Here is a 24591-nt window from a genome sequence, read left to right on the forward strand (position 1 = left end):
GAGAGATATTTAGTCAAGTGTTGACTAGGTTTTCTTTTTGTCTATATAAGCAACTTTATAAGATATTGTTCATTAGGGTTTTTGTGAGTTTTGAACAACAAAAGAGGCAAAAGAAAATAGCCATCTTGAACCACAAAGGCCGGCCACCAAAGGGGAGTTTTTACTAACATCTCTTACACCCTTTTGGTTATTCCTTCATCCTTCTCACTACACTAGTGGGTGAGGATCTTTAGAGGTTTCCTACTTTGGGAACTTGAAGAGAACCTAGGAGCACTCATTGTAACAAAGTGGAGGAGGCAAGGAGGGAAGCTAGGCTCAAGGATTTCAAGGAGCAAAGGCCTTGGAGGTGGTCCATCCTTGGTCTTAAGTCTAGATCAAGAGGTATAAGACTAACCTTCACTTTGTTCTTGATTCTAAAAATTGTTTTGATGCATTATATATAAACCTATGAACCTTGAAGGGGATTTGCATGACTATAGCTTTGATAATATGTTATAATTGCTTCCGCTGCTTTCGTATATTAAATTTTGGTTTGTATATGCATGATAGTCATTATGAAATCCCATTCTAGAATCTCATAATTTTCCCTTCAAGATTGTCCACCATCCATGATTTTGGTCATTCTGTTAAAAACTCCATTAAGTGTTCCGAAACTCTTGGCCGGAAGTTTGGGTAATTTTCAAAACTTCGTAACTCAATCGTTTCTTAACCAAATTTGACCCATAATATATCAAAATGAAGATAGGAAAATGTAGAACAAGATTATACCTATTTGGAAGCCTAATGATACCCGGAGATGGCCAGATAATAGCCTCAAAGGTGACTGGTACGGGAAAAACTGGAAAACTCGCCGGAAACTAGGTAAACTTTAAACGTTCATAACTTCTTCAATACTCAATGAAATCAAGTGATTCAAAAACTAAAATCATACTTCTCAACTAGACGAAGAGAATGGTATATTTATTTACTGCTAACTCGAAAGTGGCTAACTCAAAAATGGTTAGCCACTTTCGAGTCATTGTCTGACCAAACCACGGAGAGTTAGCCTTAGGTACCGTTCTCTTCGTCTCGTCAAGAAGTATTATTTTCGTTTTTGAATCACTCAATTTGGTTGAGTATTGAAGAAGTTATGAACGTTTAAAGTTTACCTAGTTTCCAGCGAGTTTTCCATTCCTTCAAACCAGTCACCTTTCAGGCTATTTTCCGGCCATCTTTGGCAACAATTGTGCTTCCAAATAGGTATAATCTTATTCTACACTTTCCTATCTTCATTTTGATATATTATGGGTCGATTTTGGTTAAGAAACGATTGAGTTACGAAGCTTTGAAAATTACTCAAACTTTCGGTCAAGAGCTCTAGGTCACTTAACGGAGTTTTTAACAGAATGACCAAAATCATGGATGGTGGACAATCTTAGGACCATTTATATTGATTTGAAATTTTAGAGACCATTTATATTGATTTGAAATTTCAAGAACCATTTCTATTGATTATGTAAATCTCAGGAAACATTTTGTATAATAACCCAAACATTAATTGTTCGAAATTTGTTGAGCACTAGAAACTATAGAAGGTAAGTCTTTCATTGCTTCCCAACTCTTCATCCTTGCTCCACCGCGAATCGAAACTAAAAGTTGCTCATCCAAATCAATTTCGGTTCACTCAAATCCTTAGAACCCTAAAACCCAAATTTCTCCAGATCATTCCAAAATTCAAAGGCAAACACAAAACCCAGACCCCTAAACTCACTCGATAACGTGTCAAAGGCTGGGCATCCAGTTCTCACACGTGGCTTCTGTTGGATCCAGTATGAAGAGAAAGTTACTCAAGTAACTCAACATAATAGTAATAACAAACAGTTAAAAGTTAGTTAGGAAAATTACCACACTTGTAACTTCCCTTTACTCTGTTAGTCTGTTGTATTTAGCTTCCATATAAATACTCTTGTAACTTATCCTTTGGTGTAATGAAAATCATTTCCCAATATGGTATCACTCGCCTAAAGTCTACCAAGCATGTGGAAATAGATTACCATTACATAAGGGAACTTGTTCTTGCCAAGTTGCTGACTGTCCAATTTGTATGCAGTCAGGATCAACTTGCTGACATTCATACCAAATCCCTTCCTAGGCAACGCTTTCTTTTTCTCCGGTCCAAGCTATCACTTCAACCTTATCCGTTTAGCTTGAGGGGGTGTGAAGAGAAAGTTACTCAAGTAACTCAACATAATAGTAATAACAAACAGTTAAAAGTTAGTTAGGAAAATTATCACACTTGTAACTTTCCTTTACTCTGTTAGTCTGTTGTATTTAGCTTCCATATAAATACTCTTGTAACTTATCCTTTGGTGTAATGAAAATCATTTCCCAATACAGTATGCTTTTGCTGCTGCCAATCTACATGTAAAGCTTAAATTTACATGCAATGTTTTTAATTTATTTTATTGAAATTTGGGTTTTTTGTTCCTCCTTAATCCCAAAGTTCTGTAATTTATGCAACTTCGATCGAAAGACATGTTTTTTATTGCTGAAAATTGTTAAGCCCAGTTTAGATATTCATTTGCTCATTAAAATAGCGTTTTGGGTGCCGTAACCGAACCTCATTGCTCCTCTTTTAACTCTAGAATCTTCAGAATATATGTGGGTTTTGCTTTGAATTTGATAAACCTCTCTGTGTTCGTGAGCTGATACAGTTTTTGGGTACTAAGTCAAAATTTTGTTGGATAGGAACCCATAAACAAATATGAGGAAGTATGTGAATCATCACTCAGCAAGGGTGATTGGCGATAGAAATTGGGTTATTCCATTCATTACTGGCTTTATCATATTCATTACACTCTTTTTCTTAAAAGGGTTTTGCCTTTGGAAGGAGATGGAGATCGGCGACAATGATCGGAGTTCATCGCTGTGTGGATGATCCCAGTGTAGCGCTGGTTTTCAACTTTGGTGATTTGTAGGGTTTTGGGGGCGTGAATTTTTGGGGATTTCGTTTGGATTTCTGGGTAGGCAATTGTCACCTCTATTCAACTTAAATTTATTTCCCTTTTTTTGTTTCTCAAATTTGTTTGATGGAAAGATTGTTTTATCTTTTACTAAACAGTTGTTAGGATTAATAGTTTTGATTTCTTTTGAATTTATTTTTTATTTTATTTTGAAGCCCTGAATTTTGCAAGGACTGTCTACCCTGTATGTACACCAGATGCTCCTGACATTTCAAATAAGGTAACTTCCCAAACACTGATGTTTCGCTATTTTACTGGGATATGTAATCCATTGAGTTCTGTAACTTTACTCATATTCGTTTACCATGCAAGTTAAATTGTTATTTTTTGGTTTGTCAATAATTTTGCTTTTCTACTCTACATCCTGGATTAAGAGGTTGCCATGTCAAGGAGTTCAAGTTTTGCTTAATTGATAACAGTTGTTTTTAAGCTTAGTCTGTAATCTGTATGGTCTTGATCATGTCTTTTATTTTGGTGGCAGTTAGGCGTCACTAGATGGTCTACTAAAGCAGCTAAGGGTATTGAAATCAGTTATGGTTGATTGGTGGTGGTGAATTGTAGAGGGATATGGTAGACATAAGTATAATTGGAATGGATACAAGAGGCTCTTTCAGATGGTGCATGCCTGTTTTATATAAATACGTTTTTTCACTTGCAGAAGCTCTTTTCTCTCAGTGGGCATATAAACACCACCTGTGGTTAATTGTTTTGCAATTTTTGTGGTCATTTTTATTCTTTCCATGGTTTCCTGTAATGCTTGGCAAAGTTTTGAGATTTAGTCTCTACAATGTGGGAACCAAGGAACTCACTTCCCTTTCATGCTCTGAATTCACACTCAGTCTGGAGATTATATAATCATTTGGGCATGGTTTCTCTCTAGGATAAAGCTTCTGTCTGGCTATATATATGGAATTGGGTTTGTGTAATTAATGTCAAATAATTGAGTTCAACATAGTTATATTCCTTGGCTTAAGGTTTCATCTTTCTTCCTTCGTTTTTCAAAAGAGGTTAATTTTATACTCATTTTTTAAGAATTATGCATAGTGGTTGTTAAATAATTGGGGCATTTGAAAGTCCTGGCTTCTGTAATTGTGAGATGATTATTGTGTTTTGCTTTATTTAATTATAATATAGGGGTGATGGAAAATTTAATTTATGCAGGTGTTTTCATTTTTTTCTTCCTAGCTATCAATTTGGTTTTGCACATGATGCCAAAAAGAACTAGGAATGGCAAAAGAAATCAGATGGTACAAGATCATACTTCTAGAAGTCCTCACAGCGGAGCGCGGGCATTTTTGCTAGTGTACTCGAAAAGGCTTATAAGGTAAGACCACCTTATCCTTGGTAACAAATTTCTTTTTTAATTTAGAATCTGGTTTTCATGCATTTTATTTTCATGTTGTTTTTGCTGGTGTGTTTAGTTGCTTCATTATGCTTGTTCCTACTTTTCCTTCCGAGGACGTCGAAAACCTGTTGTGGTTTAAGAAAAAACAATTTCTGATTAGATGCATTCTGTATATGTCTTGAGGGTGCAAGTGTAGTTTTTTTTCCTCATCTCTCCTCCATTATGAAGTTGCTCTCCCCACATTGTTCTGGTCATTTCATACTATCCCCTATGCTACCACCATACGTTATGTTAATGTTCCGTATGATTACAAGTTACGCACTTCATTCCTGACCAGTAAAACACTCTGCCTCGGTTCGATCAACGTTTAGGCGCTTGACATAAAACTAAATGCAATCTATGTCATTGGGTAGGGAGGATGTTCTTCCTGCATATATTGGGATTGAACATGCAACTATTATTTCATAGTTGGAATCTGTCTCATATGACCCTTTGGTTCTGGACGATTGATGGCTGTATGCACCTTGTCCATGTCACCAATCCGTATTTGCCAAGTTTTAACTCCCCATTTCTTGTAGATGACAGTTCTCATTGAAGGAGAGTTCTCTCTACCTCAACTCCTTTTTTATATAACAAGGCTAATAATTGTTTCGTCCTTTTTGGGGTTTTTGTTCTTTCCAAAATTAAAAGCTGAACAAACGGTACCTTATTTTTTGAAGGTTGATACGTTTCTTAGTATTTGACACTTTGTTGGGGTCTGGACGTTTACGGACGTGTACGGACGTGTTTGATCCCTGCCAGTGAAAACGGTTGTTTTTTATGAAACAGGGACTCTGGCAGTTGGGAAACCCGTAGTAGCCAATGCTGTGCTCTTCTCCAATTACTCAATGGAAGAGTTCTGTGCTGTGTCTATTGTCACAGAGGTTGGTGCTTATGTTTCAAATTTTTACATGATAAGTTTTAGTTTGTACAGTTAAGTTACAGATGAGACAACTCATTGTTATTATGCTATTGTAAAATTATTTTGTCAATAATGCTAACATGCCTCTATTTGAGAAATATGTAGGTAAATGGTGATTGGTGAGGCTCATGCGGGAAAATAATGTCCAGGTTGGTCCTGAGGTTGACAAGTATGTTTCAGAACATGATAATCTGGCTCGAATGTGTGTGTTGGTTTCCATTGATGGAAAGATTGCTGGGTCATTTGCTGTAACTGATCCAGTGAAGCCAGAGGCTGCACAAGTCATCTCTTATCTTCACTCGATAAACATTACAAGCATCATGGTTACTGGTGATAACTGGGCTACAGCAGCAGCCTGTGCGAAGGAGGTTGGCATTGATAAGGTGTATGCTGAGACGGATCCACTAGGAAAAGCTGATAGAATCAAAGAATTACAGGTACGATTATATAATAGTTACAGGAGTGGTGTGAGTGGATTACAATTACCCAGCTCCACAAGTAATTTTATTCTGGTTTTGAACGCAGATTAAGGATTACTAAATTATATTTCAAATGACTTATCTAGGGTAAAATAAAATCTTCAGACTCATTTTTCTATATTAAGTTTGTTTCTGACTTGATATGTGAGTTTTATCTTACATAGTGTTTTCTGACTTTTTCAAGTGGATTTGGATGCAGATGAAAGGAATGGCGGTGGCAATGATGGGAGGTGGAATTAATGACTTTCCGGCTATGGTTGCAGGAGATGTTGGCATGACAATTGGTGCTGGCACCGACGTAGCTATAGAAGCTGCTTATAGTTCTGATGAAGAGCAACTTGGAAGATGTAGTTACAGCCATTGATCTCTTCGATGAATTATGTCTGGGCCCTGGGCTACAATGTCCTCAGCATGCCAGTGGCGGCTGGAGTTTTGTTCCCTTTCACTGGAATTTGATTACCACCGTGGCTTGCAGGTGCATGCCTGCTTCATCTCTAAACATGGTATGTTCTCTCTTGTTGCAGTCATATAAGAAGCCTTTGCATATTCAGAGCGTCTCCAATGGCAAGTCTGCATGATAGTGTATGTACGTATCTGAACTAGTTTTCAACCTCTGGTTGTTACTTCCCTTCTTCGTTATTGCTGCAATGAATTTGTACATGCGATCGTGATTAATAATTTAGAAGCATAAGACCGTAATTCTTGGACCGTTTGCGTATCATCTTTACTTTGTTCTGTTCAGAAAAACTAATTAGCCAAGTTTAGATGATTTTCAAAGCCGAAGAGTGTTCAACTAGAGCTTGATTATATGTAAACGTCGTCGAAAACATTTCATCCGGAAGAATGTAACTGTTATGTGTTTGGTCGCATTTGCATTTGCATTAAATCTGGAATGTTTACAGACTATGTTGCACAAATTTACGCGGTTACATTATCGATAAAAAGTAAAAAGGTAAAAAGTAAGAAAGGCCGTGAATATTAAAGCAGTGAATTCTGCAATGGTTTGTTTTGAATCAAAATGCATGTCATCATTAAATATCAATCTTGAAATTTATGGCATTGTTTGTTTTGATGGTGAACTGAAGACTAAAATTCCACATTTGGGCATCTCCAGCTGTGCCCACAAAATGGACAGAACTCGTCGGCTAGCAGCGCCAATTACCAAATATCACCACCACGGACCAAAACATCCTTATCACCGATTGCTCACTTGCAAGTTGCAATTGGTAGGTGTTACTTACGGCGTACGTCACCTTCAAGCTATCAGCAAAAAATGAATGGTGTGTGTTTGATATGTAAAAAAATCCAAAACATCCAAAAAATGAATGGTAGGTGTTCCTTACCACTCGTCTTCGTTCGACTAGTCTAAGTCTCCTCACCTTGACATAGAAGCCGGGCAAGTCTAAGTCGTTCACAAGTCTTGGTAACACCAACTCGTTTCCCTATTTATGTGAATGTAACGAGTTCTACTTTTCGATCGAATTTAAACCGAAAGACGAAAACTACTAAGAGAAGTCGGTTCCTAGTTCCTACTATCAAAAATGTTGTCGATGATACACTGTTTATGTTATATCTATATGATAATTATGGCTAATTACTTAACTGCAGGTGCATTAACAATATCTCATACCAATTTCAGCACAGATCAGTCTGCGCTTCTTGCTCTCAAGGCTCACGTCACTAGTGACCCTCAAAACATCTTGACCGCCAACTGGTCGTTTGCCTCCAATTCCGACATTTGCAACTGGGTTGGCGTTAGCTGCGGTGCTGGCCACCACAGAGTCACGGCCTTAAATCTCTCGCACATGGGTCTTGCCGGAGTTATTCCTCCGCATCTAGGCAACCACTCATTTCTCGTTGAGTTAGGCCTTAAGAATAATAGCTTTCATGGTCCCCTACCGCAAGAACTGTCTCGTTTGCGCCGGTTGAAGGCGATTAACTTTGGAAACAACAGCTTTATGGGAACCATTCCTTGGTGATTTGGGTCCTTTCCTAAACTTCAAACCATCAAATTGTACGGTAATGGCTTCTCTGGTTTCATACCCGCTGCTATCTTCAACTTATCTGCACTCGAAATAATTAGTTTGAGCACGAACCAACTATCAGGTACGTACGTACCACCATTACCAACTACCTAGGAATATAAATTAATGTTGCTTGCTTCATGATTACATTTTAACATCTATATATAAGATGTATAACAATCATCTCCTTCGTTTTTTTGCCTTCTTTTTTGTTGGAATGCATGCACATATTTAACAGGTAGCATACCCAGAAAAATAGGCAACTTAACAATGGTGAATTGCATAAACCTTGACGACAAGAAGTTCGAAGGTATACTGTATGACTTAGGTTTTGTATAATTTCATTTCATTTTGTTTTTTTAACTATGAAGTGTGATTAGTTTTTAAAATTCTAAAAAAATAAATCAATTATAAAAAAAGGGTGTGATATCCACACACTCTTTTTACTTTTCACACACCCTTCTAATCGTCGGCCGTCGGATCGGATGAAATGAAGAAGATCAACGGACATAAATTAACAAGGGGTGTGTAAGAAGTAAAAATGGGTGTGTGGATAGCACACCATTTATAAAAATTGGGAAAATAATGAGCAGTTTCTTCTAAAGTAGGCATGTTTTTTATTTACTATTTTATTTTATTTTGAATTTTTAAATATGGCATGCTATGGTGACCTAGCTGTGAGGTTGCCCTAAATAACAACAAAAGTTATGTTCATGTAATTACTAAGGGGGTGTGATATCCACACACCCCATTTTACTTCTCACACCTTTTTAATTTTCGGCCGTTGCATCGAATGAATTGAAGAAGATCAACAGACATAAATTATCAAGGGGTGTGTGAGAAGTAAAATGGGGTGTGTGGATAGCACAGCCCTTACTAAATTACCCATAGTTTTTTATTTTTGTGCAGTTTTGGTTTGGGTGTTAAAATTGTAATTTCATGTAGTTTTGATTGAGGTACTAAGTAGTTTAGATACAAGCCCCTTCTTAGCAGGAATCTCGTTCCACTTTAGCAAAAATACAATAAGAGGACAATCATAGGGATCGTATATTTACTGTGTAAAACCCTCGTGTGCTGGAGCAAAAAGAGAACCTATATAGTGGTACATGGTCCTTATAATATTATCCCACTTTTGCTACGGTAGAACGGGATTCCCAATAAGAAGCAACTCCTATATATGTTTACATGATTTTAACAATATATACTGATTGATTTATAGAATTTCCAAACGAGATGGGTAGTTTAGGTCAGCTAGAGGAGTTGTATGCGCAGTCCAATGCCCTAAAAGGCTTTGCTATTGTGCTTGTCCTCAACATATCTTCTTTGACTACTTTGGCTCCATATGGAAACAACATTAGTGGCAGTCTTCCGAAAAATATATGTGAGCATCTTCCGAGTATTCGACGATCTAATTTGGGTTGAAACCAGTTTGACGGTCTTATTCCCTCCAAACTGTGGCAATGCAAAGAGCTTCGTGAAATCTTATTAGGGTCTAACAATTTCCTTGGAAGCATACCCAAAAGTCTTGGCAATTTGACCTACTTAACCAAGATTTATCTTAATGACAATAATTTAATAGGTAGTAAATTTAGGATTGTTTGATAATCATTTCGCTTTTAGTTTTTAGTTAAACTGAAGTTAAAAATTTAATGCAAACGTGCTGAAATTATAACAAATACAATACCGGATGATATTGGTGATCTTCCGCAGTTAGAGATTTGGGACTGGTTATTAATAATCTCAGTGGCGTCATCCCATCCAAACTCTTCAATCTCTGCATTATAAGAGAAATAGGGCTTTCCTTCAATCAGCTCTCAGGTAGCCTCCCAGCAAACATCGGTCTTAACGCTCCAAACCTAGAAATCCTTTATGTAGCCAGAAGTAACCTCTCCAATGCTTCCAAGCTCTGGAAGCTAGACATGAACACAAACTCATTTACCGGGATTCTTCCTACCACGCTATGTTCCCTGAAAAACCTGCCCTCGAATAATTTGACGATTGATGCTTCTACTCCATAAGCAGCAAGCACCCTCTCTTGCTTGTTTAATCTTAGAAATTTGACAAGATTAGACTTGGCAGATAATCCACTAAACACCACAATACCAGCTTCTCGCGGGAATGCTATATGTTAATTTAAGAAATTTGAACATTAGGGGTAACATTCCAGTTGATATTGGCAACTTGAGCAGCTTGATATCATTAAGCCTGGGAAACAATCAGTTGAGTGGAGCAATTCCAACTTCAATACAAAGGCTAAAAAATCTCCAAGGTTTGTATTTGTATGATAACGAACTGGGAGGACATATCCCGTATGAACTCTGTCAACTAAACAACCTAACCGAGTTACGTTTGGATGGTAATCGGCTCTCTGGTTCTATTCCTTCCTGCTTGGGTACTTTGGCAGTAGCTCTAAGATTTCTATCGTTAGGGTCCAATTTGTTAACTTCTAAAATACCATCTTCCTTGTGGGAACTCAAGTATATATTGCACCTAAACTTGTCATCCAATTCTCTAGTTGGACCACGCTTAGAAGACATCGGAAAGTTGAAAGATGTGGTGGATATGGATTTATCAAATAACCATTTCTCCGGAAACATTCCCTGTAGCTTTGGGGGTCTTCAGAATATGATTGATTTCTCCTTGGCAAACAATCATTTAGAAGGCCCTAATCCCATTTCATTTCAAACCTTGCTAAACCTTGCAAACAATCTTCAAACTCATTTTTCTATATTAAGTTTGTTTCTGACTTGATATGTGAGTTATCTATCTTACATAGTGTTTTCTGACTTGTTAAAGTGGATTTGGATGCAGATGAAAGGAATGGTGGTGGCAATGATGGGAGATTGAATTAATGACTCTCCGGCTATGGTTGCAGGAGATGTTGGTATGGCAATTGGTGCTGGCACCGACATAGTTATAGAAGCTGCTTATAGTTCTGAGGAAGAGCAACTTGGAAGATGTAGTGACAGCCATTGATCTCTCTAGAAAGACCATGTCTCGAATTCGATTGAATTATGTCTGGGCCCTGGGCTACAATATCCTCAGCATGCCGGTGGCGGCTGGAGTTTTGTTCCCTTTCACTGGAATTCGATTACCACGGTGGCTTGCAGGTGCAGGCCTGCTTCATCTCTAAGCATGGTATGTCCTCTCTTGTTGCAGTCATATAAGAAGCCCTTGCATATTCAGAGCTGTCTCCAATGGCAAGTCTGCATGATAGTGAATGTAAGTATCTGAACTAGTTTTCAATCTCTGGTTATTACTTCCCTTCTTCGTTATTGCTGCAATGAATTTGTACATGCGATCGTGATTAATAATTTAGAAGCATAAGACCGTAATTCTTGGACCGTTTGTGTATCATCTTTGCTTTGTTCTGTTCAGAAAAACTGATTAGCCAAGTTTAGATGATTTTCAAATCCGAAGAGTGTTCAACTAGAGCTTGATTATATGTAAATGTCGGCGAAAACATTTCAACCGGAAGAATGTAACTGTTATGTGTTTGGTCGCATTTGCATTTGCATTTGCATTTGAATCAAAATGTATGTCATCATTAAATATCAATCTTGAAATTTATGGTGTTGTTTGTTTTGATGATGAACTGAAGACTAAAATTCCACATTTGGGCATCTCCAGCTGGGCCCACAAAATGGACAGAACTCGTCGGCTGGCAGCACCAATTACCAAATCACAAGCCTTCGTTCCACTATTCTAAGTCCTCACTTCGACAAAAAAGTCGGACTCAGACTAGACCTCCTCACCTAGCTAACCTATCAGCGAATTACCAAATATCACCACCACAGACCAAAACATCCTTAGCATTGATTGCTCACTTGAAAATTGCAACTGGGTTGGTATGCCACCTTCAAGTCGTGGCCTTGAATCTCTCTTACATCGCAGTCACCATTCCTCCTCACCTACCTACGCCATCAGCAAAAAATGAATGGTGTGTGCTTGATATGTTAAAAAATCTAAAGTCTCCTCACCTACGCCATCAGTACTAAAGTCGTTCACAAGTCTTGGTAACACCAACTTGTTTCCCTATTTATGTGAATGTAATGAGTTCTAGTTTTCGATCGAATTTATACCGAAAGACGAAAACTACTACAATTAAGGAGAGAAGTCGTTTCCTACTATCAAAGATGTTGTCGATGATACAATGCTTGTGTTATATCTATATGATGATTGTGGCTAATTACTTAACTGCAGGAGCATTAGCAATAGCTCATACCAATTTCAGCACAGATCAATCTGCGCTTCTTGCTCTCAAGGCTCACGTCACTACTGACCCTCAAAACATCTTGACCGCCAACTGGTCCTCTGCCTCCAATTCCAACATTTGCAACTGGGTTGGCGTTACCTGCGGTGCTCGCCACCACAGAGTCACGGCCTTAAATCTCCCTTACATGGGTCTTGCCGGAGTTATTCCTCCGCATCTTGGCAACCTCTCATTTCTCGTTGAGTTGGGCCTTCAGAATAATAGTTTTCATGGTCCCCTACCGCAAGAACTGTCTCGTTTGCGCCGGTTGAAGGCGATTAACTTTGGAAACAACAGCTTTATGGGAACCATTCCTTCGTGGTTTGGGTCCTTTGCTAAACTTCAAACCATCAAATTGTACGATAATGACTTCTCTGGTTTCATACCCGCTGCTATCTTCAACTTATCTGCACTCGAAAACATTTACCTGATGAGGAACCAACTATCGGGTACGTACATACCACCATTACCAACTACCTAGGAATATAAATTAATGTTGCTTGCTTCATCATTACATTTTAACATCTTTGTTTCATTTTAACCTCTATATATAAGATGTATAACAATCATCTCGTTTTTTTTTTTTTCCTTCTTTTTTGTTGGAATGCATGCACATATTTAACAGGTAGCATACCCAGAGAAATAGGCAACTTAACAGTGGTGAAGGGCATATACCTTGACGACAACAAGTTCAAAGGTATACTGTATGACTTAGGTTTTGTTACATATATATACACACACACACACATACACACAAGCCCCTTCTTAGCTGGGATCTTGTTCAACTTCAGCAAAAAATGAGATGAGAGGACTATCGTAGGATCGTATATTTACCGTGTAAGACCCTCATATTCTAGAGCAAAAAAGAGGTCCTATATAGTGAGTACATGGTCCTTAGAATGTATCCCACTTTTGCTTTGGTACAACGGGATTCCCACTAAGACGCTGCTCCTATATATGTATACATGATTTTAACAATATACACGAATTGATTTTATAGAACTTCCGAACGAGATAGGCAATTTAGGTCAGCTGGAGGAGTTCTATGTGCAGGACAATGCCCTTAAAGGCTCTGCTTTTGTGCCTGCCCTCAACATATCTTCTTTGACTACTTTGGCTCTATCCGGAAACAACATGAGTGGCAGTCTTCCGGACAATATATGTGAGCATCTTTCGAGTATTCAACGATTTTATTTGGGTCAAAACCAGTTTGACGGTCTTATTCCCTCCAAACTGTGGCAATGCAAAGAGCTTCGTGTAGTGTCATTTGAGTATAACAATTTCCGTGGAAGCATACCCAAAAGTCTTGGCAATTTGACCTACTTAACCACGATCAATTTCATAGTCAATAATTTAGAAGGTAATTAATTTGGGGGCGTTTTACAATCATTTCGTTTTTAGTTTTTAGATAAACTGAAGTTACAAAGTTAATGCAAACGTGCTGAAATTGTGACAGGTACAATACCGGATGAGATTGGTGATCTTTCGCAGTTAGAGGTTTTGCAACTGAGTGCTAATAATCTCAATGGCGTCATCCCATCCAAACTCTTCAATAACTCCATGATAAGAATAATATCGCTTACTTTAAATCAGCTCTCAGGTGGCCTCCCAGCAAACATAGGTCTTAACGTTCCAAACCTAGAATTCTTTCTTGTATCCACCAATAAGCTCGTGGCCGGGCCACTCCCTAACTTCTCCAATGCTTCCAAGCTCAGGGTCCTAGACATGGACACAAACTCATTTACCGGGTTTCTTCCTAGCACGCTCTGTTCCTTGGAAAACCTCGAGATTCTTTTCTTGTTCTGGAATCATTTGACGATTGATGCTTCTACTCTCTCTTGCTTGTTTAATCTTAGAAATTTGACAAAATTAGACTTGGGAGGTAATCCATTAAACACCACGATTCCAGCTTTTCGTGGGAATCTCTCTACGCCACTCACATATTTTGATTTAAGCATTTCCAACATAAGGGGTAACATTCCCGTTGATATTGCCAACTTGAGCAGCTTGATAGAACTACATCTGGAAATCAATCAGTTGAGTGGACTAATTCCAACATCAATACAGAGGCTAAAAAATCTCCAAGGTTTGTTTTTGTATGATAACAAACTGCAAGGACATATCCCGTATGAACTCTGTCAACTAAACAACCTAGCCGAGTTAGGTTTGAGTCATAATCGGCTCTCTGGTTCTATTCCTTCCTGCTTGGGTGCTTTGGCAGTAGCTCTAAGAAATCTATCGTTAGAGTCCAATTTGTTAACTTCAAGAATACCATCTTCCTTGTGGGAACTCAAGTATGTACTGCACCTAAACTTGTCATACAATTCTCTGGTTGGACCACTCTCAGAAGACATCGGAAAGTTGAAAGATGTGGTGGATATAGATTTATCAAATAACCACTTCTCCGGAAACATTCCCGGTAGCATTGGTGGCCTTCAAAATATGATTAATTTGTCCTTGGCAAACAATTATTTACAAGGCCCTATTCCCACTTCATTTAAAACCTTGCTAAGCCTAGAATTCTTGGATTTGTCCAACAACAATCTATCGGGAGTGATCCCAAAGTCATTGGAAGCACTCTTGTATCTCAAGCATCTGAATTTGTCTTTCAACAAACTCCAAGGAGAAATTCCAACCGGCGGGCCTTTCGGAAACTTCTTTGCTGATTCATTTGTATCCAACGGTGCGCTCTGCGGTGCTTCCCGACTCCATGTTCCCCTGTGCAAAAATATAACAAAAGTTAAGCCAAATTGGAGGAAAGCTAAATATATCATCTCAGGGGTCATACTAGTAATACTCCTAGCGGCCGCTGCATTGATTCTGATACTATGCAACAAAAGGAATGTCGAAGTTGTAAGAGAAACCGCCTCGCTACATCAAGTTCTTTGGAGAAGAGTTTCGCGCCTAGAACTTGTAGATGCGACAAATGGATTTCACGAGAGTAACTTACTAGGCACAGGGGGTTTTGGCTCAGTATACAGAGGAACACTTTCATACGGGATAGACATCGCCGTCAAGGTTTTCAATTTACAGGTAGAAGGGGCATTCAAAAGTTTTGATAGGGAATGTGAAATGCTAAGCAATATCCGTCACCGGAATCTTATTAAAATCATAAGTTGTTGCGATGAACTTGATTTCAAAGCCCTGATACTTCAATTGATGCCTAATGGAAGCCTCGAAAAGTGGTTGTATTCTCCAAACCGCTCCATGAATATCCTGCAGAGGCTGGACGTAATGAAAGATGTTGCATTGGCACTGGAATATCTTCATCATGGTTACTCGGTACCTATCGTTCATTGTGATGTGAAACCAAGCAATATACTACTAGATGATGATATGGTTGCACATGTTGCTGATTTTGGCATTGCAAGACTCATCGGCAGTGGTGATTCGATGACAGAAACAATGACCCTAGCCACAGTTGGATATATGGCTCCAGGTGATGTATTTTCTCAATTTTGTATATGTTGGTCTTATTAGGAGTTATAATTTTCTTTTTATCATATATAACTAAATTCACATACAAATTTTGCAGAGTTTGGGATGGAAGGAAGCGTTTCGACAAGAGGGGATGTGTATAGTTTTGGTATTGTACTCATGGAGACATTCACAAAAAGGAAGCCAACGGATGAGATGTTTGTTGGGGAAATGAATTTAAAGCAATGGATTGCAGATTCATTATTTGCAGATGCTACAATAGGTGAAGTTGTGGATGCCGATATACTTGGGGCGGAGGAAGATGGTGATTTCGTGAGCAGGAGGGATTGCTTATCATCCGTTATGAGATTAGCTTTAGCTTGCTCTGCAACATTGCCAGGAGAGAGGATTACTATGAAAGATGCCGCAATCACACTCACCAAAATCAAGACTAAGTACTTGAAGGACTGTGGAGGAGTGAACTCTTAGTTCTTTTTGTTCTCTATATTTTCGGATCCATTTTCTTATTATTGTTTTCAATCTGCAAAGACTACATTATTTGCTCATAGTGACAGATATGACAATATGACGATATTCCTAAAATTGAAATGCCGTACCTAGATTTGTCAATGCAATGAGATTAGTAGTACCAAAATTGCAATTCCAATCATATTTGGTATTAAAGCATTCAGTTTCTATGGCCAACCAAATCCGTTTCAAAAATTTACACTTCCAGCTCAAGAATGCCTGTCATGGGAACACAAAGTTATTTCAGTCAACATATCAGGAAGTTACAAACTTCTACACATGCCCTTGACAAAAAATTATAGGGCAGTGAGGCTGCTCCTGTAGGTAGTTCAATAAACTTACCGGTAAGTTGGGTTTTTTCGCTGCTTTACCAATTTGTGCTCATCTTTTTAACAAAAGGAACGAAGTTACTCCAATTTTCAGCCGTAAAGATCTTACAATTCATTCTGAAATACGTAAATGATCTTACTGCTTCGGCCTGGGAATGGTAACAGTTAGCATGTATTTTCCATAAACCAAACTGCAGGAGAAAAGCAAACGCGTGAATACGCAGGACAGAATGGGCAAAAGAAAAAGTGGTTAACTATTAAACGCTATCAGAAGCCATGTGTTTCTAGTTATATGACATTTGCAATATCCAATATATGTCTAACAGAAATAATTGCTTTTGTTATTGAGCAAGGGATGAATTTACCCTGTCAAATCGTTCATCGGTATTTCTCCCTATCAAATGTACCCTTTTCTTTGAAACACTCCATATCTGGTGCAAATCGAATCTTGTTAGATTACAATGGAATTGTATACAACAACAACAACAACAAAGCCTTTTCCCACTAAGTGGGGTCGGCTATATGAATCCTAGAACGCCATTGCGCTCGGTTTTGTGTCATGTCCTCCGTTAGATCCAAGTACTCTAAGTCTTTTCTTAGAGTCTCTTCCAAAGTTGTCCTAGGTCTTCCTTTACCCCTTCGGCCCTGAACCTCTGTCCCGTAGTCACATCTTCGAACCGGAGCGTCAGTCGGCCTTCTTTGCACATGTTCAAAATCACCGGAGCCGATTTTCTCTCATATTTCCTACAATTTCGGCTACTCCTACTTTACCTCGGATATCCTCATTCTCAATCTTATCCTTTCTCGTGTGCCCACACATCCCACGAAGCATCCTCATCTCCGCTACACCCATTTTGTGTACGTGTTGATGCTTCACCACCCAACATTCTGTGCCATACAACATCGCTAGCCTTATTGCCGTCCTATAAAATTTTCCCTTGAGCTTCAGTGGCCTACGACGGTCACACAACACGCCGGATGCACTCTTTCCATCCAGCTCGTATTCTATGGTTGAGATCTCCATCTAATTCTCCGTTCTCTTGCAAGATAGATCCTAGGTAGCGAAAACGATCGCTTTTTGTGATCTTCGCTAGATTGCTCCGGTCATTAGTGTGGATAAGTATATAAATGGATAGAGATAGGAAAGCAAACACAAGATGTACGTGGTTCACCCAGATTGGCTACGTCCACGGAATAGAAGAGTTCTCATTAATTGTGAAGGGTTTACACAAGTACATAGGTTCAAGCTCTCATTTAGTGAGTACAAGTGAATGATTTAGTACAAATGACATTAGGAAATATTGTGGGAGAATGATCTCGTAATCACGAAACTTCTAAGTATCGGAGTGTGGTGTCGTCTTGACTTGCCTTATCTGTCTCATAGGTAGATGTGGCATCTTCTCTGGAATTGTATAATATTTTAAATATACAATAAACAAAGCATAAGGCCAGACATAAGCTCATATTGGCCTGTTCCAAGCCCATGTTGAAACCCTGCACGACCTGCCGTGCCAAGCACAGCTGCATGGGCTAGTCCTACCTAACTTAGAAGCTTGAATTATACAAAAAATATCTAAAGTAAGTCCAAAATAAGTGCCAACAAAGCAACAACCTAAGGAAGCATTATTTATCAACAGGCCTCGTACCTGTTGGAGTAATCCTTCTGGGCTACAAAGACAGGATGCCGCGTGATCACCATCCATCATTTCTAAGCAGCTGCAATAAGACATTTAGTATGTGAACTAGGTAGAAAAGATACATTTGAAATCAAGCGGATGTCTAAGAAACCCTAATTATCAGGTTGGACAATGAACAAAATTCCAGTCAGAACCTTAAAACTTAGAATCTTACGGAACATGCAAAGCAGCTCCATGACGAGACAAAAGTGAAGCAACAGGATCATAACCATTTCTAACAACAGTGTTGTAGTATCCTGCTGGGTGTGCTATCGCCTGATACCACCAATATATTCCACCAATTTTAGCTGCCAATATAATTGAAGTTTGCTCGTTTTCTTGATATTTCTTCAGAATGTTAGCTGCCTTTGCAAGAATATCATCTGCATGATGGAGCAAACTACCACTGTACCATTCCTACAACGAGTCAAGCCACTGTCAGATCTCCTAAGCTCCACAGTGTTTTCCAATAAGTTTAATCATGTTATGCCAAGTATTGCATGATAAAGAACCATAATATAATTTAATTTTCCACTTATACTCCATAATTGTCCTTAGTTTACTAACCAGTACATCCTAAGATGATTTTTTTTTCTCTCTGTAGAAGACAAGCATCAATGCACTTTCGTTCTTAATCAAATTGAATTAACTTAGTGCAGTTGCTTAAAAACCCGTTCCCTTGTCATGACTTCATATTAAATCATAAAAACATATCTACTTTTTAATCATGTTGCGTAAGAGGTAGTGAAGACTTAAGTAGCAAACAGTCTGCAAGTACAACCCCTAGAAGCAAATAGAGTTAGTTATAAGAAAAGTTCCAGTAAAGATTGAAAATATACACTAGGCTTTAGCTATGCAGAAATTTTTCATGGGAAATAATTAAGCAAGCTGCCTTCATCAGTTTCATACAAGGACAAAACACCCATAATCAGAAGAAAGCTTTCCTCTCCCTCTCCAAAGAAAGGGACTCCAGATGGGAGACTATTGTAACAGCCAGCCTTTTGTGGTCCCTTCTCTTCCCACTGAGGTTTTCCTTCCTTGCGTGCAGCCATCTTTAGGTCACCCATCCTAAAAGGAACAAGGTTGTAAATAGTAAAAATTCAAAAGCAACCAAATTTCCGTCAGAGGAATGAAATTCCAGGAAACTTCCATCTACCATCACCAAAAGGATGTGCAGGATATCTGTGTGAGCAATGTAACAATGTTGCATAAGAAATCATTGGACTGGCTTCATACTCGTAGTTCTAGTGTAACTGTAACATACTTAAGTTCACCAGAAGGACGAAGACCAACACTAATTTCTTCTATTACAGTTCCGATTAAGAATTCAAATTTCTTAGCAAAACTTGACATGAAATCTTCATAACATTGGAGGGCAGTCTGTCCGCAAAAGAGAGAAACATGGTCAACTCCCAGTGTAAGATGATCATCATTGGAAAATCCATTTTGGTCCCAATAATATATATGCTTATTCTATCACCAATCTGGGAGGAAAAAAAGAAGAGGTCAACTTCTTTATCTAGATTCAAGATTCAAACTGATAGGTGTGTAATGAAGGCCAAACTACAGTTTTTCTTTCACATCCCTTTGCATTGATAAACTTTTAAACCTTATCTAAGCTAAAATCAAGTATGCTAATGGGGAACACAGTACCATAGCACGTTGCAGAGCACGAAACTGAAGAAACATTGATATTATCCCTAGTCATCCAAATGGGTTATGTTTCTTAAAGTATGACCAGGTAAATTAAGTGTTCCAATACAGCCATCTGCATTGTACTAGACTAATAACTTCAAATGGGATTTCAAAATATCAAAGAAGACAAACCTCTGTGATCCAAAGTGGAAGAGTTACACCCCCTTTTCTGCTAGAAGAAGAGTTAACGTTTGAGTGAAAAGACAAGGCAACATGCAACTTCAAACCTAACCTGAGTCAGAAATCAGTTTGAAAAGCTCTTCATATAGAGATCAATCATATGCAAGAGGAGAGAAACGCTCTACGATTCCCCACCAAACCTCAACTGCAATTCCATGGACGCATGCCAACTTGAGTTCTTTTAGAGCTACAGTTAAGGCCTTGATTCTGAAACAACAGTAAATTGAGAAACATATAAGGAGTTTCTGTCTCACTTGAAAGGAAACTAAATTAAAAAAATAAATTTTGAAACATTTTGAAACGTACATTTACATAACTTGAATTGGAAGAGATCAAAATAGTTAACTGCAACCTTGTAGCTAATCATACTCCGTTGTTTAAAAGAGTATAACAATTAAATTAAGAATGAAAATGCATCATAGCCTCATCAACAGAAAGTCATAATAAAACTTACTTCCTAATCCATGGATGCCCCATACCATCAATGCAAAAGGCATCAACAGGCATCATCACATATATGGGAATTCTCTTATCTCGGGAAGACGGCAATATCGAGGACCTCGAATTCTCTCGTGCATCCATACTGCAAGCAACAAATCATCTAATTATCGCACAGACACATTTATACGATCCCATTGAACATTCAAAAGCAATAAACTAGCTCACAAACTTCTCGTCAAATCGATTAAAAGAATTCGCGTCTAAATTTTATTGTTTGGAATTATCAGCAACCCAACTGAACGTAGTCAACTATTCACTTCAGTAAACTCCACATAAGCTAAAAATTTTATAAATTTTCCTGCGTTTTCTCGGGAACCAAACAGACCGTGCAACTCAAAAGAAAACGGAAAAAAAACCGTAATTGTGTGAGATAAACCTGAGAATACCGTTTCTGGCAAGGGATGGGCTGCAGCGAGTGAAGAGGCCTTTTTTATAGACGGGAAGGGTCGAAACGTTTCAGAGGAGGTTTCGGCGGTCGGGCTTGTCGTCGAAACTGACTTCTCTGAAGCAGAAGAAGCTCCTCCTCGCTGTTGTGCATTTGCAGACGACTGCCATTGTCCGCCATTGCCATCGATCACAGAGAATCTCTCAGTGATAGAGAGAGCAAATCCCAGTGTTTGTAATTTTCATTTGCAACTGAAATGTACTGACTGACTCTGTGTTGTGGTATTTTTGGGTATCTATGTAGTTTTGTGGCCGCTGACACACTTATTTCTATATTTTTATTAATTTATATCATTTAACTGTTTCAATTGATCGACAACTGCGGGATAATAAAGGTGTGTGAAAGGTAAAAATAGGTATGTGGATATCACCACTTAAAAGTTATCTTCGTATGTATTTTTTATTTGTCAAAAGATACTTGCATTAGGATAATATCAAGTAACTAAATTTTTAAACCAAATTTGCAAATGTGCTACCAATAAAAAAAAACATTTTGATTTGATTCCTAATTTTCAAGTATTGAGTTACGACTCAACTAGCCCTTCATATTCCATGCTTGTTAGTAAACACGCAAAAAGTCGTGAACTAGGTGAAAGCTTGAGTTGGTTCTCCCCCATAAACCTAATGGAAGGCTGCTCCCACTGCTTGGAAACCTCCTGATATTCATTGGTATAAGCTTAATGTTGATGGTTCAAGATTGGTGCGGGTGGAGTTCTCTGCCAATTTGGGACAATGAGATTTTATTGATAGAGGTGTTTGTTGTCACCTTGTTCTAACAAAATCTGGTTGATATTTTGAGCAGATGCAAAACATTGATGAGTCAATTGGTTAGATGTGAGCTGAGCTGAAGCATGAAGCATGTTTTCAGGGAGCGGAATTGTGTTGCTCATCAGTTGCCAAATTGGAGTTTTAATATGGATCTCGGCAACTTTGTCCTCAATAACCCCCAATGCGGCCTGCCTAGATTGGATCAACTCTCGTAGATGGTTTTCTTGGCGTTGCTAAGCTGTGTTTTGCTTGTACGGATGTTTTACGTTAGGTTCTTCAAATGTCTTCATTTGAATGGAACTAAGATTAAAATGGAATGACACCAAAATACAATTGGAAAGTAGAGAGTTGGAAGATAAAACGGGAACAACTGATCGATTTCCTTCTTATAAGAACAAGTAAAGTGCAAAAATTTGAAATTTGATTGATTTCCTTCTCTTGTTACTTCTTACTCTTAGTAATCAGCAAAAAAATAAAAAAATAAAAAAGCCACTCCCTCATCGAACACAAAGATATAAGCTAAATTCTCAATGCATATGTAGTCATCAACAACTCATTATTTAAATCTAACACTCTTGTATACGTAATCTCAACCTAAGACGTTTGACCCCTCCCCAACTTTCTTAGTAGCTAAACGAAACCTTTCAGATGCCTTTTTGCAGTTAAGCTTTTATACCAAAACCATACCTTTTCTGGTGTAACAAGTACTGTCACCTAACCATTCCCATCCAAATATTTTTTTTTTAATTTTTTTTTTACAAAATAATAGGAATATTATTAAACAAACAAGAACGTCGGAACGGATACAAACCCTAAGAGGTTACGTTGTGACTAACTTATTCTCAATTGAATAACAAGCATGTTATTTATAATAAATTAACCCTACTCTTTAACAAAACCTAATTCTAACGGGCTAAACCCAGAAAATCAAACATTCAAATAAAAAACAGGCTCCTCAACGCGGGCAGACAAGGCAAGCGGACGAGCAATCAAGCAAGCAAACGAACAATCCAGGTTTCAATCAACAAAGGCCAACTAAAGGCCTTCAATCAAAACATAATAGCCCAATAGATTGTGGGCTTCGTACCTTTTTTTTTTTTCCTGTTTTCTTTTTCCATTTTTTTTTTCCTTTCCTTTTTTTTTCTCCTTTTTTTATTTCTAAATCAACCAAAACAGTGCTTCTTCGACATGGATGATGGGTGCAGTAGTAGCAACGGCGGTGGACGCAGAAGATGAAGAATGCAGCAGTGGGTACTGGTGAATGGTTCAGACGAATGGCTGGGACGGGGTAGGGTTGCAGGATGCAGCATAGCAGATGCAGGTTTGGCGGCGTGACAGGGTTGGGTCCAAGGCGGCGGGAGGTTCATCAGATCCGATCCGACGCGGCGCGCAGGCAGCGACTTTAAGTACGGGTGAAGGTCATCAAGTGTTTCAGACTGGGTGCAGGGTGGCGAGGTGGTCGCAGACGGTGCAGGTTCAATTCATCGAACTTGGCTGCGATGAGTGCAGTGGCTGGAGCACGGGCAATTTCACTGGTGCGGTTGCAGGCAGATGGTGGTGGTGAGATTGTGGTTCAGACAGAGATGTGTGGCGGTTGCGTGACGACGGCAAGGGATCTGGGTGCAGGTGCAAGCGGGTTCGATCCGGGTCTGGTACATGGTGCAGCGGCGTGAGTCATGCAGGCAAGGTGGGGCGAGTCGAACAGGTGCAGATGCAGCGGTGGGGTTATGGCAGATTCAACTTTTGTTTTCAAACAACAAAACCCGAACTAAAACAAAACTGATAGTTTGATACTGATCAAACAGATCGATATCAACCCCCAAAACAGATTAATTCCCGAATGATTTAACCGACTCTGATACCAAGTTGAATATCAAAGTGAACAACGAACAAGAATACAAAATAATAAGAATATTATTAAACAAATAAGAAGGCCGGAACGACTACAAACCCTAAGAGGTTACATTGTGACTAACTTCAACCATTCCCATCCAAATGAAATTCATAAAAAGTGCAAAAGAAAATTGAGCATTTGTTACCCTAAAAGTGCCTTCATATAGCTGCTGGATTGTTCCCAGTACTTTTCTTATACCAGAGAAGTACAAGGACAAAAAAGGCAGTATATGTAATCGCATCAAACAGGTAACCGCATTAAACAGACCATAAGTGAGAACAACTGCCAACCCAAGTTTTGCAAGTTTTGAACTCATTTTAGCGGAATTTGCCTGACAAAAAATGTCGAATTATGAGGAGGAAAATCCAATTTATACGACTATGAGGTTCATATTCTTACACATACAATAAATTAACAATTCACTTTAAAAGAGAAGTAATATCATAAAAAATGTTGGAAATTTGTATATTCAGTGAAAGCAAAGGGAAACACTAGAAAAAGTAGAGCAGAAGCAACCTATTAACAAAATTCTGGAGATTAACATCCCAAGGGCTGCATAGAGCTCCCACACAACGATTTAGTTGAATGAACTCTTTGATATTCCAAACTAATTTCTTGGTACAACTTACACTTTCTACAAACACAAATTCCTTCTATATATACTTGGTCAATCACATGTTCCTAAACATTCGGTTTGACATGAAAATCGTCTCTATGCATACATGTATCGTTAAATTCACCCATTATTCATACAATATATCACCACATTCAACTCACAACTACAACTAATTAATCTTGCATTCACCAATGTGTTAAGCTTTACGGAAATACAACATCGGAGACTATGAAAACTTGTAAATGCAACTGAATGAACACTTGAGTGAAACTGAGACTCAATAGTGGGTTTTGTGGAGAAATGCAAATGCAAGGAGCTGCAGGAGGAGGAGGATGAAGTTGCCAAATTCTTGGGGAGGAAATTGCTTCTGTGTCTACTTTTTTCAGTTGTTTTTGTTCTGAAAATCCATATGGATATGGACCATCTAATTCACCATTTGGGCATGAATACTGAAAACCATTCCAAAATTTTGATCACCAC

At 38.5% G+C, this 24591-nt stretch overlaps 3 protein-coding genes and 1 pseudogene across 18 annotated transcripts; 3 read left to right on the plus strand and 1 right to left on the minus strand.

Annotated features, from left to right (window-relative positions):
* The first annotated feature begins 2368 nt into the window (after nucleotides 1-2368).
* LOC108172476 (copper-transporting ATPase HMA4-like) lies at nucleotides 2369-6508 on the plus strand. 10 transcript variants are annotated; one of them, XM_070818406.1, is made up of 7 exons: nucleotides 2369-2403; nucleotides 2870-3002; nucleotides 3158-3222; nucleotides 4164-4326; nucleotides 5176-5270; nucleotides 5414-5745; nucleotides 5987-6508. In XM_070818406.1, exons 6-7 carry the CDS (start codon nucleotides 5437-5439, stop codon nucleotides 6149-6151), a joined length of 474 nt encoding a protein of 157 aa, XP_070674507.1. In that variant the 5' UTR covers nucleotides 2369-2403; nucleotides 2870-3002; nucleotides 3158-3222; nucleotides 4164-4326; nucleotides 5176-5270; nucleotides 5414-5436; the 3' UTR covers nucleotides 6152-6508. The 10 variants fall into 10 exon arrangements, with proteins under 10 accessions (XP_070674507.1, XP_070674508.1, XP_070674499.1 ...); XM_070818407.1 differs by having other exon boundaries at nucleotides 2375-2403; nucleotides 2728-3002; nucleotides 4188-4326; XM_070818405.1 differs by lacking the exon at nucleotides 2369-2403 and adding an exon at nucleotides 2433-2751.
* Nucleotides 6188-7766, plus strand: LOC139194756 (putative receptor-like protein kinase At3g47110). The gene is made up of 2 exons (XM_070819662.1): nucleotides 6188-6290; nucleotides 7396-7766. Exons 1-2 carry the CDS (start codon nucleotides 6188-6190, stop codon nucleotides 7764-7766), a joined length of 474 nt encoding a protein of 157 aa, XP_070675763.1.
* LOC103421738 (probable LRR receptor-like serine/threonine-protein kinase At3g47570) lies at nucleotides 6862-16083 on the plus strand. 7 transcript variants are annotated; one of them, XM_070818390.1, is made up of 9 exons: nucleotides 6865-7301; nucleotides 7396-7893; nucleotides 8050-8121; nucleotides 10623-11033; nucleotides 11442-12512; nucleotides 12689-12760; nucleotides 13064-13423; nucleotides 13520-15502; nucleotides 15599-16083. In XM_070818390.1, exons 5-9 carry the CDS (start codon nucleotides 11864-11866, stop codon nucleotides 15967-15969), a joined length of 3435 nt encoding a protein of 1144 aa, XP_070674491.1. In that variant the 5' UTR covers nucleotides 6865-7301; nucleotides 7396-7893; nucleotides 8050-8121; nucleotides 10623-11033; nucleotides 11442-11863; the 3' UTR covers nucleotides 15970-16083. The 7 variants fall into 7 exon arrangements, with proteins under 7 accessions (XP_070674490.1, XP_070674492.1, XP_070674491.1 ...); XM_070818391.1 differs by having other exon boundaries at nucleotides 6863-7301; nucleotides 7396-8121; XM_070818393.1 differs by having other exon boundaries at nucleotides 6870-7893; nucleotides 10623-10949; nucleotides 12015-12512.
* Nucleotides 16084-16120: 37 nt separating this feature from the next.
* Nucleotides 16121-21055, minus strand: LOC114823976 (inactive beta-amylase 4, chloroplastic-like; annotated as a pseudogene).
* Between the last annotated feature and the right edge of the window lie 3536 nt (nucleotides 21056-24591).

Source organism: Malus domestica, chromosome 03 (assembly GCF_042453785.1).
Source record: "Malus domestica chromosome 03, GDT2T_hap1".
Lineage (NCBI taxonomy): Eukaryota > Viridiplantae > Streptophyta > Magnoliopsida > Rosales > Rosaceae > Malus > Malus domestica.

Bases quoted from the DNA above. Each gene is read 5' to 3' on its own strand.
- LOC108172476 (XM_070818398.1), top strand. From the start codon at position 5,437: ATGCGGGAAAATAATGTCCAGGTTGGTCCTGAGGTTGACAAGTATGTT. The intron at 5,746-5,971 runs GTACGATTATAT...GACTTTTTCAAG, and splicing joins ATAGAATCAAAGAATTACAG to TGGATTTGGATGCAGATGAA.
- LOC139194756 (XM_070819662.1), top strand. From the start codon at position 6,188: ATGTCCTCAGCATGCCAGTGGCGGCTGGAGTTTTGTTCCCTTTCACTG. The intron at 6,291-7,395 runs GTATGTTCTCTC...ACTTAACTGCAG, and splicing joins CTGCTTCATCTCTAAACATG to GTGCATTAACAATATCTCAT.
- LOC103421738 (XM_070818389.1), top strand. From the start codon at position 11,864: ATGAGTTCTAGTTTTCGATCGAATTTATACCGAAAGACGAAAACTACT. The intron at 12,761-13,063 runs GTATACTGTATG...TTGATTTTATAG, and splicing joins TGACGACAACAAGTTCAAAG to AACTTCCGAACGAGATAGGC. The intron at 13,424-13,519 runs GTAATTAATTTG...AAATTGTGACAG, and splicing joins CATAGTCAATAATTTAGAAG to GTACAATACCGGATGAGATT.